We start from the raw sequence: 16,680 nt of genomic DNA, 5'->3' as shown, positions 1-16,680 counted from the left end.
GAAAGCGCGGGGCGGATCCCGGCCGGAGCGGGGAGCGCGGCCGGCGGGCACCGGACACGGGCGGCGGGCAGGCAGGCACCGGACACTGGCAGCCGCGGTTCAGGGCTTTATTGGAAGGCGCGGCCGCGCTACAGGCGCCCGCGGAAGAGATGGGACCCCCGGGCTGCGGCGGCCGGGCGGCTGTGGGGCAGGACCGGTCCCCGGCCCCGTCGCCTGTCCCTAGCAGGTGGCGTAAGCGTTGGCTCTCTCCCGGATCTCCTCCAGCAGCCCCCAGACGCGCTGCTCCAACGCCTGCAGTTGCGTCGCCTTCGCCGCCATCATTCGCTCGTTGGCCCCGAAGTGCAGCTCCAGCTCTGCGGGACAGGGGGCACGCTCAGGGCACAGACCCCTGCCATGTCACCTCCCCGCGTCACCCTTGGGGCACCAGGCGGGACATGCCCAGGGGGACAAGAGGAGGCACACACGGGGAGATGGGCACTGAGCGGGGTCAGGATGGTGGGGAATGCCCCCACCACATGCTGCCTCCTCACCTTCCAGCTTCCTCTTGCTGCTGCTGGCCTTGTCCAGGAGGTCCTGGGCCTCCGCCGTCAGCTGCGTCACACGCCGCAGGGCCCCACCAGATACCCCGGCCAGTCCGCTCACCCGGCCTTTCAGCACCACGTAACGCTGCGTCACCTGCACCAGGTCCTGGCAGCACATGGCAACGGCGAGGCTGAGCCCCCCTGGCACCCCATACCCCCTTGCTGCTGCATTGCAGCCGGGCAGGGCAGGAGCTCACCTGGCTCAGTGTCCCTGAGGTGGCTGTGGCACGCTGTGCCCCGTCCTTGGCTTGCTGTGCCTTACGGTGGGCATTCCGGCTCTGCTCCTGCAGCGCAGCAATGCGCTGCGCCAGCTCCCGCAGCCGCCGTTGTGCCCGTGACTCCTTCCCCTCCAGCACCTGTAGCCTGCGCTCCGTCTGGGCAAGCACAGGCACTGGCTGCCGGCAGGCACCGCAACTGCTGTGCCCATGGTGCCAGTCCCGCCTTGGCAAACCCATGGCACCCACCCCACCCCATCCACATCCCCCTGGCACCAGCCTCACTACCCTTGGTGTGCCCATGGCATCAGCCTTGCTCTCCATGGCACCAACCCCGTCATCCCCAGCATGCCCAAAGCACAATTCCCACTCCCCAGCCATGCTGGTGGCCTTGCCCTCACTCCCCCAGCCCTGGCGTGCCAGTAGCCACAGTGCCCCTCACCTCCTTGACTCTGCTCTCAGCTGCCCGGATGGTGTCCCTGGTGCTCTGCAGCGCGCTCCCTGCTGCTGTCACCTGTGCCCGTGCCATCTCCAACGCCCGCTGTGTCCCTGCCAGCTCATCCCTCACACCCTCCGCTCGCTCCCTGTGGCAGCACAGGCAGCTCCAGCCCCTGCCAGTGCTGGGGGACAGACCCCCAACCCCTGTCACCCCGACATATCCCCCACCACTTGCCTGGCATCCCGTCCCTGCACCAGCAGCCCCTGTGCCACGGCTAGCCCCTGTGCCGTGCTGTTGAGCACCATGTCCACCCCCTCCAGCTGGCCAATGCTCTCACGCATCTCCCGCAGCAGCTCCTGGATCCGGCTGGGGCTGCTGGGCAGGGAGATATTCAGCACCTGCCGAGCCACCAGCTCAATGCTGCCTGGGTCCGCTCCCTCCTCTGCAGGGACACAGGAGCAGGGTGGGCTCAGGGTGGGCACGCTGAGCCCCACCGTGCCCAGGTGCCCATCCTGTGTCAGCGCTACCTGCCAGGAAGGCCTTGATTCGGCGGATGAAGTCCCGCAGCTGGGCTGTCGCCTTCTCCGCACGGCTGCGGGCGGCCTGCGACCGCCCCAGCGCCTCCTCTGCCCGGCTCCGCGCCCCCCGCGCCAGCTCCTGCACCTCCTGCGTCTGGGGAACATGGGGCTGAGCAGGGGGACAGGGTGTCCCCGGGGAGGGGGCACAGGAGGGTGGGCAAGGGATATGCATGGGGACAAGATGGGGACATGCAAGGGGGTGTAATCATAGAATCATAGGACGGTCTGGGTTGGAAGGGACCTTGAAGATCACCTGGTTCCAACCTCCCTGCCGTGAGCAGGGACACCTTCCACCAGACCAGGCTGCTCCCAGCCCCATCCAGCCCGGCCTTGAACACTGCCAGGGACGGGGCACCCACAGCTGCTCTGTGTGACCTGTTCCCGTGTCTCACCACCCTCACAGTAGATTTTCTTCCTAATACCTGATCTAAATCTACCCTCTTTCAGTTTAAAGACCATTTCCCCTTGTCCTACTCTTGCTACATGCCCTTGTAAAAAGTAACAGGGTGTGCAAAGGGGCACAGGGGCACGCCAGGGGACACACACCAGCGTGCAGCAGGGTACAAGGAGGCATGGGAGGGGTGTGCAAGGGGACTCAAAAGGGGTGTGCGGCAGTGGCACGAGGAGGCACACAAATGGCACAAGAGACATCTGCGAAAGGGCACAAGAGGGACATACAGAGGGGACACACTTGGGAGCAAGGAAAGGGCACAAGTGGGATATTCAAGGGGACATGCAAAGGGACGTGAAAAGGGCAAAAGTGGGCCATGCAAAGGGGACACAAGGAGACCCCAAAAAGTGCTATGGAGCCACCACCACTACCTTCTGTGCCACAACACCCAGCTGTCCCAATGCCACCTCCAGCTGCTGTGAGGTGTTATGGGCGCTGCTCAGGGCTCGAGCTGAGACGGGCAGTGCCCCCATACACCCTGTGCCACCGCAATGCCGTGTCCCCGCACTGTCCTGGCACAGGGCTCCTCCACAAGGCGCTTGCTCGCAGCTCCGGTCCCCAGGCACCCCACAAATCTGCAGTGATGCCAATGGTATAGATGGAAGCTCATGACTGCATGGGGGGAGAGCCCCATGCTGCTCCATCTTGGGGATCTTGCCCCATGTGCCTATTTGCCTCCCACCAGTCCTGCTCTCACCTTCCCATTGATTCTGGCAATGCTGAGTCCCATCACTCGTTTCTGCACCTCCCGCAAGGATTTTCGTGCTGCAGCTGTGCCACGGCGGAAAGCATCGCCCCGCTGCCGCAGCAGCTGCTCAGCTGCTCGCCGTGTCACCTGTGCCCCATTCAGCTTGCCAGCTGTGCTGTTGGCCACCGCCTCTGCCCGCCTTGAGCCCTCCACCGATGCCAGGATGCTGCGGTAAGACTCTGCAGGTGCCAGCGTCAGGGTTTGGCCAGGATGGTTGCCATCAAACCCCCCAGACCTCGCCAGATGCTCTTACCACCAAATCCAGCTGCCGCTACGGTGCCAAGGAGGATTTGGAGGTGGGAAGTGGTTCGGTTGAGACCCCTCAGCTCATGGCTCAGCCCAGCTAGCTTGTCATGGTGCTGCACATCTGCCTGTGCCAGCTGATCTAGATGTTGTTCCAGCTCTTGGAGCTGCTTCCAGAAGTCATCCAGCTCCATCCTTTGTGGGAGAAGAGGGTTCTCAAGCCTTTTTGGGTGACAAAAGAGAGGTACACCCCTGCCCCAGCCCACCGTGTACACTTGCCTGGTGCCATCCAGCTGCCTGGGCAGCCCGTCAAGGAGGGGGCCACCAGGGTTGCCCCCCTCACCCAGCAGCCGCTCCACACGCCCCAGGGCCTCCTCCAGTGCCCGCAGGCGGCGGGGGCTGAGCAGGGGTGCAGACCCCCCCTCCCGCAGCGCCCGTGCCTGCGCCCCAACACGCCGCAGCCCATCCTGCAGGCTGCCCAGAGCTGGGTCCCAGCGCCCAAAGCAGGGGTGACAGGGCGAGCACTGGGGGAAGGCCTCCTGGTAGCCCCGCTGGCAGCGGTCACAGCGCAGCCCCCCGAAGCCTGGCCAGCACTGGCACTGCCCGCTGGCCTGCTCGCACTGCGGGCTCTCAGCTCCCAGCGGATCACAGTCACACGCTGCAGAGACAGGTGGTAGCATGTCCCAGCCTCCCGAGGGACCCCCATGTCCCCAGACTGCTACCGTGTGTCCCCAGCATCCCACCATATCCCCCTGTGTTTCCAGAGTCTCACCATGTCCCCAAGGTCTCCTATGTCCCCACAGTCCCACCATGTACTCAGTGTCCCCAGAGACTCACCATGTCCCCAGGGTCTACCATGTCCCCAGCATCCCACTGTGTCTCCAAGGTCCCCCATATCCCTCGGGTGCCACCATGTCTCCCACTACATGTCATATAGCATCTCACTACACTTCCAGGGTCCCCCATGTCTGAAGGGTCCCGCTGTGTCCCAGGATCTCCTGAGCCCCTCTGTCCCACTCTACTGTCTCCCCAGTATCCCACTGTCTCCCCAGAGCCCCCATGTTCAGTCTCCCACTAATGTCCCCAGGGTCCCACCAAGTCCCCAGGGTCTCCCATGTTCCTACAGTCCCACCAAGCATGCAGTGTCCCCTCCCACCCTATGACCCCAGAGCCCCTGCCTTCCAGGTCCCTGGGATGTGTCCCCACCTCGGCACTCCTGCTCAGGGTCTCCCCAGTGATGCTCCTGGCACTGGGAGCAGACTCGGCCCCCAAAGCCGGGCCGGCACTGGCACTGTCCCGTCACCTGCAGTAAGAGTGGTGTGCTCAGCCGGGCAGCTCACCAGGCACCAGGAGGGCACTGGAGCCATGCCAGGGTGCTGGGAGGGCTCACCACATCGCAGGCGGAGTGCAGGGCATGCACGGGGTGGCAGCCACAGGGCTCACAGCCCTCTGGCCCTCCCAGGCTCCAGAAGTGGGGTGCGCAGCGGTCACAGCTCTTGCCCACCACGTTGGGCCGGCAGGCGCAGGCACCCGTGCTGCGGTCGCAGGCGCAGGTGCCGGTGGTGCAGTGTGAGGCCAGGGTTCCCCGTGGGTCGCAGCTACAGCCTGCGGATGGGTGGGTGGCCACGTGGGGCTCAGCCTGTACCCCCTGCCCAGGCAACAGCCCCCTGGGACCTGGCCCCAGCACCCCAAATCCCCTGGTGGCCCCAAACCAACACACAGCCCCAACCCCCCAATCCAAGCACTCCCCCCCCTCCAACCCCAATGCCTGTCCCCTGCCCAGCGCTGACTCTAGGCACAGCCCCAAACCCCCTCCAAATCCCCCCAACCTCACCTGGCCCTGGCATCACCCAGCCCCAAACCCCCAGACACCCCCAAAACGCACCCAACCCAACCCCCCTTCAAGCCCAACCTGCCCCCACCCCAACGCCACCCCAAGCCTCACCCCCACCCCGAGCCCTTGCATCGCCACAGCCCCCCCACGCCCAAATCCTCACACAGCCCCAACCCTGGCACAGCACCCTGCCCTGCTTACGCCGGCAGCTGCGCTGCAGGGCATTGCCATAGTAGCCGGGCTGGCAGTGGGTGCAGCGGGGCCCAGCGGTGTGGTACAGGCAGCGCAGGCATTGCCCCGTGCGGGGGTCGCAGGCCCCTGGGTCGCTGGCGTCAATGTTATTGTTGCACTGGCAGGGCCGGCACACTCCCTCCTCTGTCTCTGGTGCCCCAAAGTAGCCAGGGGAGCAGCGATCGCAGCGGGGCCCTGTGGGGAGGTGGGGGCTGTAGGCGCTGGGGTCCTGCAACCCAGGTGCTGGGGGGTCCTCACAGCGCAGCGCCCACTCTGCCCCTCACCAGCGTATCCAGGTGCACAGAGGCAGACAATGTGGTGGGCTTCCTCATCGGCATGGCAGGCACTGCCGTGGTAGTGCCGCGTGCCAGGGTAGCCAGGGCAGGGGCAGGGCCGGCACTGCTGCCCTGAGCCCAGCACTGGGTCCCCATAGTAACCATCCAGGCACCTGCAAAGACAAGGGGTGAGTGCCCCAGGGGTCCATCCCACCCATCATACCCCATCCCACCATCCCATCTCATCCATGCCACGCCGTGATATCCCATCTCATTTCACCCATCTCATCATATCCCATCCCATTATCCCATCCAGTGTCACCCCATCATATCCCATCCCACCATCCCATCCCATCTCATCATATCACATCCCACCATCCCATCTCATCCATGCCATGCCATATATCCCATCTCATCCATCTCATCAGATCCCATCCCATTATCCCATCCAATGTCATCCCATCATATACCATCCCACCATCCTAACTCATCCCATCCCACCATCCCATCATATCCCATCCTATCGTTTCCATCCCATCCCATCTCATCTCATCCATCACATCCATTATATCCCGCACCATCATATCCCACACCATCATATCCCATCCTATCCTATCCTATCCCATCCAGCTGTATCCATCCCTTCCCATCCCACGCCATGCCATGCCACGCTGTCCCATCCCCTCACCTCCGAGCAGGCTCACCTCTCGCAGTGCCGGCCAGCAGTGTGGTCGCGGCAGCGCAGGCAGCTGCCTGTCTGGGGGTCACACTCCTCAGCATGCCCGTTGCACTGGCAGGGCCGGCAGGCGGGGAAGCCCCAGTGGCCAGGTTGGCACTGGTCACACTGCCGGCCCACGGCGCCGGGCTGGCACCGGCACTGCCCGCTCACCGCATCACACAGCTGTGACACCGAACCCTCCGGGGAGCAGGCACAGGCTGTGGGACAGCATGGCTCAGGGCAGGGACGTGGGTGCAGGGAGACAGGGATGGACAGACAGAAAGATAAAGGCCAGCACCCAGGGCGTGCCCAACCCACGGGCTTTGGCTCAGGAAGGCTCACAGGGACACGCAGGTGGGCAGACAGAAGGGCACATGGACAGATGGGTAAATGCAAGGCAGGGCAGTGCCCACACCAGGCAGGAACATGGGGATCAGACGCATGGATGGATGGGAATACAGGTGGACAGAGCAGGAACCGAGACCCAACCCACAGGCTGCAGGACAGCAGAGCTGAGATGGACACATGCATGGGCAGATGAACAGACAGACAGGCAGCGAACAGGGCTCCGGTGGCTGGATGGACAGACAGACAGGAGGGACAGGGGCGCCCGGCAGGCACAGACCCCATACTCACGGCTGCAGCCCAGGGGCCCGAAGCCATAGCTGCCTGGGGCACAGCGGTTGCAGCGGCGACCGAGGACGTGGGGCTTGCACTCGCACTGCCCTCCCTGCACCTGGCACTCACTGCTGCGGGAGCCCTGCGGGTCGCACTGGCAGGCTGTGGGCAGCAGGGCAAGCGTGGGGCCAGGGCTGCCCTGCCCACACACTGCCCGCACCCCGGCACCACTCCCCTGCCCGAGCCCACCATGGGCATGGCCTCATCCTGACCCACTGCACCGGGTACCCCTGCGCACTCCTGAAACGGGCGCTGCAACCATCACAGCTTCATCTCGACCCACTGTCCCGGGTACCCCTCTCCACCCTGCCACGGGCATGGCCCCATCCTGACCCACTGTCCCGGGTACCCCTGCCCACTCTGCCATAGGCACAGCCCCATCCTGACCCACTGCCCCAGGCAGGACTGCACCCTCGCCCGCTGCCCCAGTCACGTCCCCTGAGCCCAGCAGGGTGCCCTGCCCACGGTGGCCCCACTCACGCAGCGCCCCGCCATGCAGCAGGGCCGAGACACTGCAGACCAGGCGCGCGCAGGCCTGGGCCAGGGGGGGTGGGGGGGCCATGCGAAATGCCTCCAGGCACCGGTACCGCTCCAGCTCCTCCCGGCGCGCCGCCGCCGCCTCCGCCCCATGGAAGCCCGGCAACTCCAACACCCGCGGCAGGAGCACCAACTGTGCCAGGCAGTGGGAAGGGGAGAGGAGGTGGGGCTGGGGGGGGCACAGCCACCCCTTGCCGTGGGGCCTGGCCCCTGCTCCCAGGCCAGACCCGAGTGCCCCAGGGCAGCCCCGACCCTGCTAGGGGCTCAACTGCCCCAGCCTCGTCAACAGCCCCAGCATCACTGACATCCCCGATCTCATCAGCATTCCCAGCCCCATGGATACTCCCACCCAAAGTGCCATCCCCACAGGCTTCCTTATCCCTGTCTCCACCAACATCCCTAAGGCCAACCTCAACTCCATCAAATCCCCAACCCCATCGATATCCCCTTCCCCATCAACGTCCTCATCCCTTTTCTCACTCACGCCACATCCCCATCCTAACCCCATCCTCATCCCATCCTGTTCCTATTCCCATCGCCATCGCCATCCCCACCCCAAGTGCAGCCCCAGACAGGGGTCACTGCCCACCACAGCTCATGGTCCCCGTCCCTGCCCATCACCTCAGTCCTGCCAAGCCCCAGGCGCAGGGCGCAGCGGGCCCCCCCCTCACCGAGTCGATGAGGATGAAGGCGCTGGGGTGACGCTGTGTGACACCAGCTCGTTGAAGCCGCATGGTCACCTCGTAGGGGGTGCTGGGCTCAAAGCAGAAGGGCTGGGAGAGCAGCACGTACCTGTGCAGAGGCAGGAATCACAGTATGGGCACAGCAGGGCCATGGGGACAGCCAGAGAACAGCAGCAGCGGCACTCGGCAACCTTCGTTGTCCCTGTCCCCATCCCTCACCTGTGTGGTAGGACTGTCCCTGTTTCCACTCCATCCCCATTCCTCAGTTCTGGGAGAGTGGCAGGTCTGCCCTTGTCCCTGTCCTGTCCCAATCATTGTCCCCTTCTTCACCCCATCCCCATCCTCATGCCCATCTCATTCCCATCCTCATGCCACCCTTATTCCACCCCACCCCACCCCATCCCATCCCACCCCACCCCATCCCCACCTCTGGCTGTGGGGCAGGCTCTCGCGGTACATCTGCTCAGAGGGCAGCAGGTTCCCACAGCGAGGGCTGGTGGGCAGCACCCGGGAGCTGACGCTGACCATGGCCTCCCAGTCCTCAGCTGACTGTGGCGACAGGCGAGGTGGCATCAGGGACATGCCACTCTGTACGCGCTGTGGCCATAGCCAAGGCCGCGGCAGCGCTCACCTCGGGCTCGTAGCGCAGCAGCAGCTCGTAGTCCATGGGGTAGGGCACGTTGTCCACACGGAAAGTCAGGCCAGCCCCGTCCCGCACCCGGGCAAACCCCGAGCCCGTCCATGTCACCATGCGCCTGGTGCCATCCCGCACCACCTCCTCCACATCCGGCTGGGCAGGGCACCGGCACAGCTTGGCCCCGGCTCCCCCGGCACTGCCCCCAGCCGCCCCCAGCCCGCGGTGCCCCACCATGCCCCATGGCACCCACCCCGGCTCACCTTGGGGGGCTGCTGGCGGCTGCGGCGCGAAGGGGTGCGGGGCTGGGGGATGCGGGGGGGGGCTGCGCTGGTGCCGCAGGCGTCCCTTCCGCCCCCCCGGCTCCCCAGTGTCATACTCCAGGCAGTCCTGGGGCACCTCCGCCCGGACGGCACCCTGTGGGGCTGGGGTCAGGGGACGGGTGGCCATGCACGGGGACAGCCATGCTTGGGACAGCCATGCACAGGGCATGGTGACAGCCAAATGTAGGATGAGGTGACAGCTATGCATGGAACATGGTGCGTGATGACAGCCATGTAGAAGCCCAGGCTGGGGGCACAGGGAGTCCCCCAGGAGACTCACCGGGAGCTGGGGGTGGTTGTGGCTGTGGCCAGTGGCCCGCTCAGCCTCGTAGGTGTAGTAATCCAGGGGGGCGCAGAAGAAGCCAGGCTGTACCTGGTCGCACTGCCGCCCCATGAGGTGGGGACGGCAGGGACAAGCCCCATCCTCCATGGAGCACCTGGGGGTGACCATCCTGTCCCTCCATCTGTCCTTGTCTGGCTGTGTCCTCACCCATCCCTCTTTCCAACCCTGTTCCCATCTCTCCGCCTCTGGGGATGGAGATCCCTCCCTCCATCCCAGCACACTCTATTCTTCCCCAGCCCTGTACCCATCCCTCCACCGATGTCCCCATCCCTCCCTCCACCCATGCTTGACCCCCAGCCCTGTCCCCACTCCCCCCCACCATCTCTGTGCCCCACCGGGCACTGTTCTGGGCCCCACCGGTTGCTGTAGGCTCCCCCGAAGTCACAGGCGCAGGGCCGGCAGCCCCCCACGTCATAGCTCAGGCCCCAGAACTCAGGCTGCAGTGAGAGCAAGGGGATGTGGGGCAGGTGTGGGGCCAGCCCAGCCCTGGGGATTGCCATGGGGCTGCGGAGAGTCAGGGCCACAGAGCATGGTGTGGGGCAGGCTGTGGGGCAGACTGGGGCACTCACCACGCACTGGCTGCAGGAGCGCCCAGCCACGAAGCGTTTGCAGTAGCAGTCCCCGCTGATGGGGTCGCAGGGGGAGCTGCCCGCCACCGTGCCCCGAGGGTCACACCTGCATGCTGCCCCCCATGCGCACGCACCCCCACATGTGAGGGGCTGCCACATGGGACTGCAGCCCACGGGTATCATGGCCCTCCCTCCCCATCCTGTTTCCTTCCATCCCTCAACCCTCCACCCCCCATCTCTCTGTCCCCATTCCTCCAACCCCACCCCTCCATTCCACATCCCTCCATCCCACGACCCTCCATCTCCACCCCCCATCCCATATCCCTCTATCTCCATCCCTCCATCATCCCTCCATCCCCATCCCTCCACACCACAACCCTCCATCCTCATCCCTCCATCCCATATCCCTCTGTCTCCATCCCTCCACCTCCACCCCTCCATCATCCCTCCACCCCCATCCCTCCACCCCACATCCTCCTGTGCCCATCCCTGGGTCTCAGCTCACGCTGGCAGCCCTGTGGGTCGCCGTGGCTGAGGCCATAGGCACCATGCCGGCAGCGGTCACAGCGGGGACCGGCCACATTCTCCTTGCAGCGGCACTGCCCCGCAATCATGCCCAGCGCCACATCTGTGTGCCCATCGCAGGCACCTCCGTCCAGCGAGCCCGCTGGGTCGCAGTCGCATGCTGCCAAGAGAGAGACCACAGGGAGCTGCAGCTGCCAGCACTGGGAGCTGTGGGGCCAGTGCGGGTGGCACTGGAAGCCATGGGGCCAGGGTGAGCCATGGGGCTCAGCACTCACGGGCACAGGCGGTGGGGGAGCGGATGTCGGAGCGGGGGTGCCGGTAGTAGAAAGGCTTGCAGAGGTGGCAGCGGCGGCCCATGGTGTTGTGCTGGCAGCCATCGCACACGGCCCCACTGGTGTTCCCGGTGGCCAGGAAGACAGCCATGTCGAAGTGGCACTGCTGTGAGTGCTCGTTGCAGTCACACCCTGAAGGGACAGCACCGTGGCACAGCATGCTGCACCCCAAACCCCTGCCTGGCAGCACCCCCACCCCAAACCCAGGGATGCAGCTCCTCGATCCCCACCCCTCAAGCCCCAGCCTGCAGACACCGCAGCCCCACATCCCAGCAGGATGCACCCCAACCCCTGCAAACCTCAGCCTGTAGCACCCTGATCCTCCCCAACCCCAAAGCATGGCACGTGGAACCCTCAAGCCCCAGCCCCAAGCCATGGCCCCCAGGATGCTGAACCCTCCACTCACAACATGCAGGACCCCAAAATCCCCAAGCACAACATGCAGGATCCCCATTCCCCCAACCCGGCCCACGGGACCCCAAGCCCCCAGGCACAGCATGGTGCCAGTGCCAGCGCAGGGCACTGACGGCGGCAGGCGTTGGTGCTGGAGCCCTTGGCCGGGCGCCAGGGCAGGTCCTGGTAGAAGTCCTGGCAGCGCTCACAGTTGAGCCCCTGCGTGTGGTGCTCGCAGACACAGCGCCCGTGGACCTGTGGGGGAGAGCACCCACTTCGGCATGGCTGCCAGGTCCCACAGGGCACTGTGCCGGACTGGTGGCTGAGTGCACCTCACCATGCCAGGGACAGAGGACGCTGGGGCACCAGGTGCCGGGGCACAGTGAGCAGCGTGGCCGTGACAGAAGCAGCTCCCGCGCAGCACCAGCTCATCCACAGCATAGTAGTACTTGTGCAGCACTTCCCGCCGCGTGTCCAACAGGTTGTCCCCCAGCGTGTGCAGCTTGGTGAGGTTCACTCGCAGGTTGGTGACACGCAGCAGGTCTGGGGGAGCAGCACGGTCAGCACCCACCCTGCTGCCTGCCAGCCCCGCAGCCCCAGCACCCGTGGCTACGCACCCTGGATGTCTGGGCTGTAGGGATCTGCCACGGGGATGGAGGGGTCCAGCACCTTGAAGATGACCTGGGAGGAGGAAGGGTTGGTGATCCGAGACCCCCCAGCCCCCCGGCTCCTCTCTGCACCTCCCGGCCCCACGCACCTCCCCATGGCTGGAGGGCTCGATCTCGGAGTAGCGCTGGTCACACAGCACCTCGTCCACCAGCCCTGAGGGCTGGTCAGGGACGCTGGGGAAGATCTTGGAGCAGTTGTAGGCGAAGTAGCGATAGACCTTCCAGCTGCGTCCGAAGTCGGCCGAGCGCTCCACCAGCATGGCCGCAGGGCGGAAGGTCTGCAGGACACCCAGCTGAGACGGGGGCCAGCCCCACAGCCCCCGCAGGTCCATCCCATCCCATCCCACCCCATCCCAGGCACCCATGGGGCAGGACCCACCTTAAACTTCATGATGAGGTGGGTGAAGTGGAACTCTCCCTCCAGGTCCAGGCGGATGCTGACATGCTCCACTCCTGAGAGGGACAGAGAGGTGATGGTGGAGGCCAGGGAAGACCCCCACCCCAGTCCCATGGCCGTGCAGCACCAAGGCACACACATGGGGGCAGCCCCGCTGCTGCCATGACCTCACCATTCTCCGACTGCCACCAGGTCCGCTGATCGTTGGGGCCAGTCAGGTAGATGACATTCTCGATGCGGTGGCTCTCAGGCAGGGATGGGTCCCGCGAGTCACAGGTGAAGCATTTCTCCGAGTCCTGTGCCAGGGGGTGACACCGTCAGGGACGGGCAGCTGGAGGCTGCAGCAGTGCCCAGCTGTGCCAGGCCTGTGCCAGAGCTGTGCCAGGTGGGCTCACCTGGAGGTGGCTGACGATGCAGTACTCCTGGGGCCCATCCAGCCCACAGGTGGAGGTGGCACTCAGGCAGGGGGCTCGCCCCACCAGGAGGTTCCCAGTGGCCGGGTAACAGCTGCCGCGGGCACAGCCGTGACTCAAGTCGGGCTCCTGCCAGGCCCCTGCTGCTGGCACCCCCGCTGCAGAGACTGTGAGGACATGGGCTGGGGGCTGTGCCAGGGCCCCCAGGCACGCCGTGCACCCCACACGCACCGCCCAGATGCCTGCCCATCACCCACCCCACCCCCAGCTGTCCCATCCCGCCCCATCCCCGTGTCCCGACCCACTGATGCAGCACGAAGCTCCGTGATCCGGAAAGGTGCTGGCAGCAGCGCCGGGGCCTCGTGACCGGGGGGCAGGGAGCGGGGCCGAGCGGGCGGCAGGGGTGAGCGGGGGGCTGGGCTGCCTGTGCTCCTGGGGGACCAGGCAGCCCCGGGGCACCGAGCGGTGCCGGGGGTAGTCAGGAGCCAGGTCAGGCGCTCACTAATCCCGCCAGAGCTCAGCGCAGCTCGGATTCCCCACTGGGATTTGTGGTCATCAGGCCCTCACTGCCTCCAGCCAGGGAGCATCGCCATTGCTACCACCTCCACTGCCCCGGCGGGGGTGCCAGGGCCACCACAGCCCCCTGGTATCGCGGGTGTGCAGGGTGCACCACCGTGCGTGCATGGAGCCCTGCCGAGGTCAGTGCTTACCCAGCAGGAGAGCGAGTACCAGGAGGTCCATGGGCAGCCGAGGGCTCTGCCTGGGGGGACATGGAGACGGCACTGCAGCAGGGCACAGGGTACGGCATGGCACAGGGTACAGCATGGCACAGGGCAGCCGGGGCCTGGCCTCTCCCGGCTCTGGCATGGCCATGCACCCCAGGGTGCACCCACCCAGTTCCAGCATGGCAGTGCACCTGGGGACAGCACCGGGAAGCAGGGTCGGGTGGGACAGTTTAGTCCCAACATCCGCTGGGGTGGCACCCAGCGCCCACCCCACGGCCGTGCTCAGCCCTGCGCAGCCCCGAGGGGCACGGCTGTGCCCCGCACCCCCGGAACCCACACGAGCTGTGCTGCGCCCCATCCTGCCCTGCTTGGGGTGGATCCATCCCTTGGAGTGTCACTGGTGTCCCCGGGGGGTCCCAAGGGCTGGGCCAGGGCCAGCCTGGGAGGGGAGCCAGGAGTGCGGGAGCCGGCTGGGCAAGGGCGTCCCTGCCGCTGGCCGGGGTCCCGCTATTAACTTTAGGCTGGAGCTGCCTTTTGTGCTCGCTCCCTCCCGGTACCGCCCGCTCCCAGGCGCTGGATCAGAGCCTGGCCCCGGCGCTGCCCCAACACATCTTCCCTGTCCCCGCCCGGGAGCCGGCCCGGGGCAGGGGGTCGGGGCGGCGGGGGGCTGCAGCGCTGCCCCGGCCCCGCTCGAAGCCGCACCAGGGCGGCGGGAGAGGCGGTGCGGGGCCACGTGCTGGCGCGGGGGTCCCCGAGCCCGCGCCCCCCGGTACCTGGCGTCCTGCGGCGTCCGGCGGGGCCAAGGCCAGGGGCGAGGGCGGCGGGAGACCTGCTGCCCCCCGGGCCGGGAGCACAGCACTGAGCCGGGGCGGGGGAGGCGATGGGATGGCGGCGGCGAGGGCCCCCCCCTTCCCCGTGCACGATTCTTATTCAAATGGGCTGCCCGCTGAAAGGGACGGCGGTCTCCAGGCTACGGGAATGTCACTGCCGATTCCTTCTGCCTGGAGGCCCCCGCCGCCCGCCCGGCCAGGCGTCGGCAGCCCGGGCACGCCCCGGCTCCGGCGGCACGGCGGGCCCCGCCGAACAAAGGGGCGCCGGGCGGGCCGGGAGCAGCGGCGCCGCGTTCCCCGGGCTCCCGGCACGGCGCGGCAGGAACGCGCCTGCGGCCGCTTGCACGGTGGGCTGGGTGCCCCCTGCTCCGGCAAACCAGGGGGCCAAGGCACCGGGTTTCGCCCCACCTGGGGATGCCCCACGCGGAGGCCAGGATGCGGGAGCTCACCCAGGTACAGGCACGATGCTGCTGGCCGGCCACGTCCCTCCCGAGCGACCCAGCCCTACCACGGCTCCCCGGGCAAAGTCCGACATGTGCCAGCCCCGGGAAGCACGCTGCAGGCGGGGGGACCCAGCCCGCCTCTCCCCGCGCACCCCGCAGCACCGTCCTTGGGTGCCGCCTCCGCCCCGCTGCCGGCACCCAGCCAGTGCCCCTGGGGCTGGGGCTGCGCCAGGGCTGTGCCGTGCCCGGGGCTCCCCGCCAGCATGCCAGCTCCTACCTGTGCTCAAGGGGCCCAGGGTGCCGGGCAGGTGGCTGGTGGCCCAGGTGGGCTGCAGAGTGGGCCAGCTCGGCCCGCTGGGCTCGGGCAGGGCTCAGCTGCTGTTCCTGGAGGAGGGCAGCCAGCGCCTGTCTCCTCCTCCAGCAGCCGTGCCAGGCGAGGGGAGGGACCTGCCCGCACCCGGAGTTAGCCAAGGTGAGCGGAGGCCAGGTACAAGCCGGCAGTGGCCCACACATGGCACGGTGCTGCCCCATGCCCAGGCTGGCCGGGGGCCAGCACAGCATCCCCACGGGATGTGCCCAGTCATGCAAGACAGGTTGCGTGGCCAGGACTCGCCCCGTGCCGCACCGGCCCATCTGTGCCTGCTCGGGGCATGTCTCCAGCAGCAGTACCGGGAGCTCTGGCGTGGCATGGCAGCCAGCGGCACTACCTCCGCACCCATGCCAGATGGATCCCGCTTCCCCCCCGCCCCATGCTGGCACCATGGTGCCCTGAGCCAGAGCCCACTCACCTCATGCCAGTCAGTGCTGCCTGAGACCCTTGGGACTGGCTGGGCCAGGGGCTGAGCCAACAGCCCTGGAGCCCTGCAAGGAGCGTGGCCACGCACCAGGGCCAGGCTCGACAGAGACCTTGCTGTCACGCAGGGATGGTGCCTTTTATTAGCCAAGGCCGAAGGAAGGAAAAGGAGCTGCGTGCTCCCAACACCAAGGCTGCACTCCGGCCAGCCGCCAGTGAGCAAGGTCACGGGCAGACAAAGCAGTGGCTCCCCCGGCTGCTGGCCACGAAGGTGCCAAAACTCCTGCCCCGAGGGACACCCTGACAGCACAGGCTGGGCTCCTGCACCTCAGTGGGGCAAGGGATGCTGTGGGCAGAGCCCTGCCAGCTCCCTGTGGCCGTGCTCTCCACAGGCACTGGGAAACCTCGAAAAAGGGCAGGGCTGTGCCCAGCGGTGAAGGGTGGTGGCTAGGCACCACCACCTCCTTGGCTAGGAGGACTGGCAGGAGATGAGCTGATAAAGAGCCATTAGCACTGGCCAGCATGTCTGTATCACAGGGAGCTTGCCAAGCAAACCTTATTCTGCTCTGAGGAGATCCAAAGTGGCCTGATAAAGGTGACTGTGACAGGATCCCTGGCCCTGAAAAGCAACGTAAAAGCAGGAAGGAGGGATCCTCAGCGGGATCCGAGGGACAAGTGAGGTGTCCCAGCCCACCCTCCAGGCACCTCCTGGCTCCCCTGAAGGCTGCTCTGACTTCCCACACTCAGCTGCAACCCCCTCAGCTGCCCTATAGCCCAACGCGTAGGGGTGGCCCGTGTCTGTCCGCAGAGATGACATGTCAGGGGCAGCTCCACCGGCCAGAGATCTGCCAGCAGCTCTGCCGCAGTCAGCGTTCAAAGTTGCCGAACATCCCCTGCTCTCTCGGGCACACACGGCCTCAGCTCCACCAGCCCCTTTCAGCAGCCATCAGAGCACTTTCACAGCAGACTGAGCAGCTCAGAGGGACAGCAGTGGGAAGCGGCAGCGCTCACGCCTTTCGGGGAAGCAGAGGAGGGCCCCCCGCCAGCCTCAGCAGAGCCGCCGAGCTCCCGGAGCTGCCTC

The 16,680-nt window shown here is 66.5% G+C and overlaps 1 protein-coding gene across 4 annotated transcripts; it reads right to left on the bottom strand.

Annotated features, from left to right (window-relative positions):
- Positions 1-93: 93 nt before the first annotated feature.
- LOC119147256 (laminin subunit beta-2-like) lies at positions 94-15,240 on the bottom strand. Of its 4 annotated transcripts, none has more exons than XM_037385973.1 (35): positions 15,084-15,240; positions 13,519-13,568; positions 12,791-12,975; positions 12,568-12,691; positions 12,378-12,451; positions 12,088-12,276; positions 11,948-12,011; positions 11,668-11,873; positions 11,465-11,585; positions 10,881-11,069; positions 10,586-10,765; positions 10,081-10,193; positions 9,869-9,948; positions 9,449-9,605; positions 9,109-9,270; positions 8,843-9,001; positions 8,639-8,760; positions 8,200-8,320; positions 7,472-7,661; positions 6,950-7,093; positions 6,300-6,531; positions 5,605-5,768; positions 5,291-5,515; positions 4,646-4,860; positions 4,462-4,558; positions 3,535-3,913; positions 3,266-3,450; positions 2,962-3,191; positions 2,636-2,839; positions 1,763-1,907; positions 1,470-1,677; positions 1,239-1,380; positions 779-955; positions 531-687; positions 94-353 (listed from the first exon to the last, which is right to left on the bottom strand). In XM_037385973.1, exons 2-35 carry the CDS (start codon positions 13,547-13,549, stop codon positions 220-222), a joined length of 5,505 nt encoding a protein of 1,834 aa, XP_037241870.1. In that variant the 5' UTR covers positions 13,550-13,568; positions 15,084-15,240; the 3' UTR covers positions 94-219. The 4 variants fall into 4 exon arrangements, with proteins under 4 accessions (XP_037241870.1, XP_037241869.1, XP_037241867.1 ...); XM_037385972.1 differs by lacking the exon at positions 15,084-15,240 and adding an exon at positions 14,307-14,955; XM_037385970.1 differs by lacking the exon at positions 15,084-15,240 and having other exon boundaries at positions 13,519-14,058.
- Positions 15,241-16,680: the final 1,440 nt, after the last annotated feature.

Source organism: Falco rusticolus, chromosome 4 (assembly GCF_015220075.1).
Source record: "Falco rusticolus isolate bFalRus1 chromosome 4, bFalRus1.pri, whole genome shotgun sequence".
Classification (NCBI taxonomy): Eukaryota; Metazoa; Chordata; class Aves; order Falconiformes; family Falconidae; genus Falco; species Falco rusticolus.
This window is presented reverse-complemented; position numbering and strand designations above follow the sequence as displayed.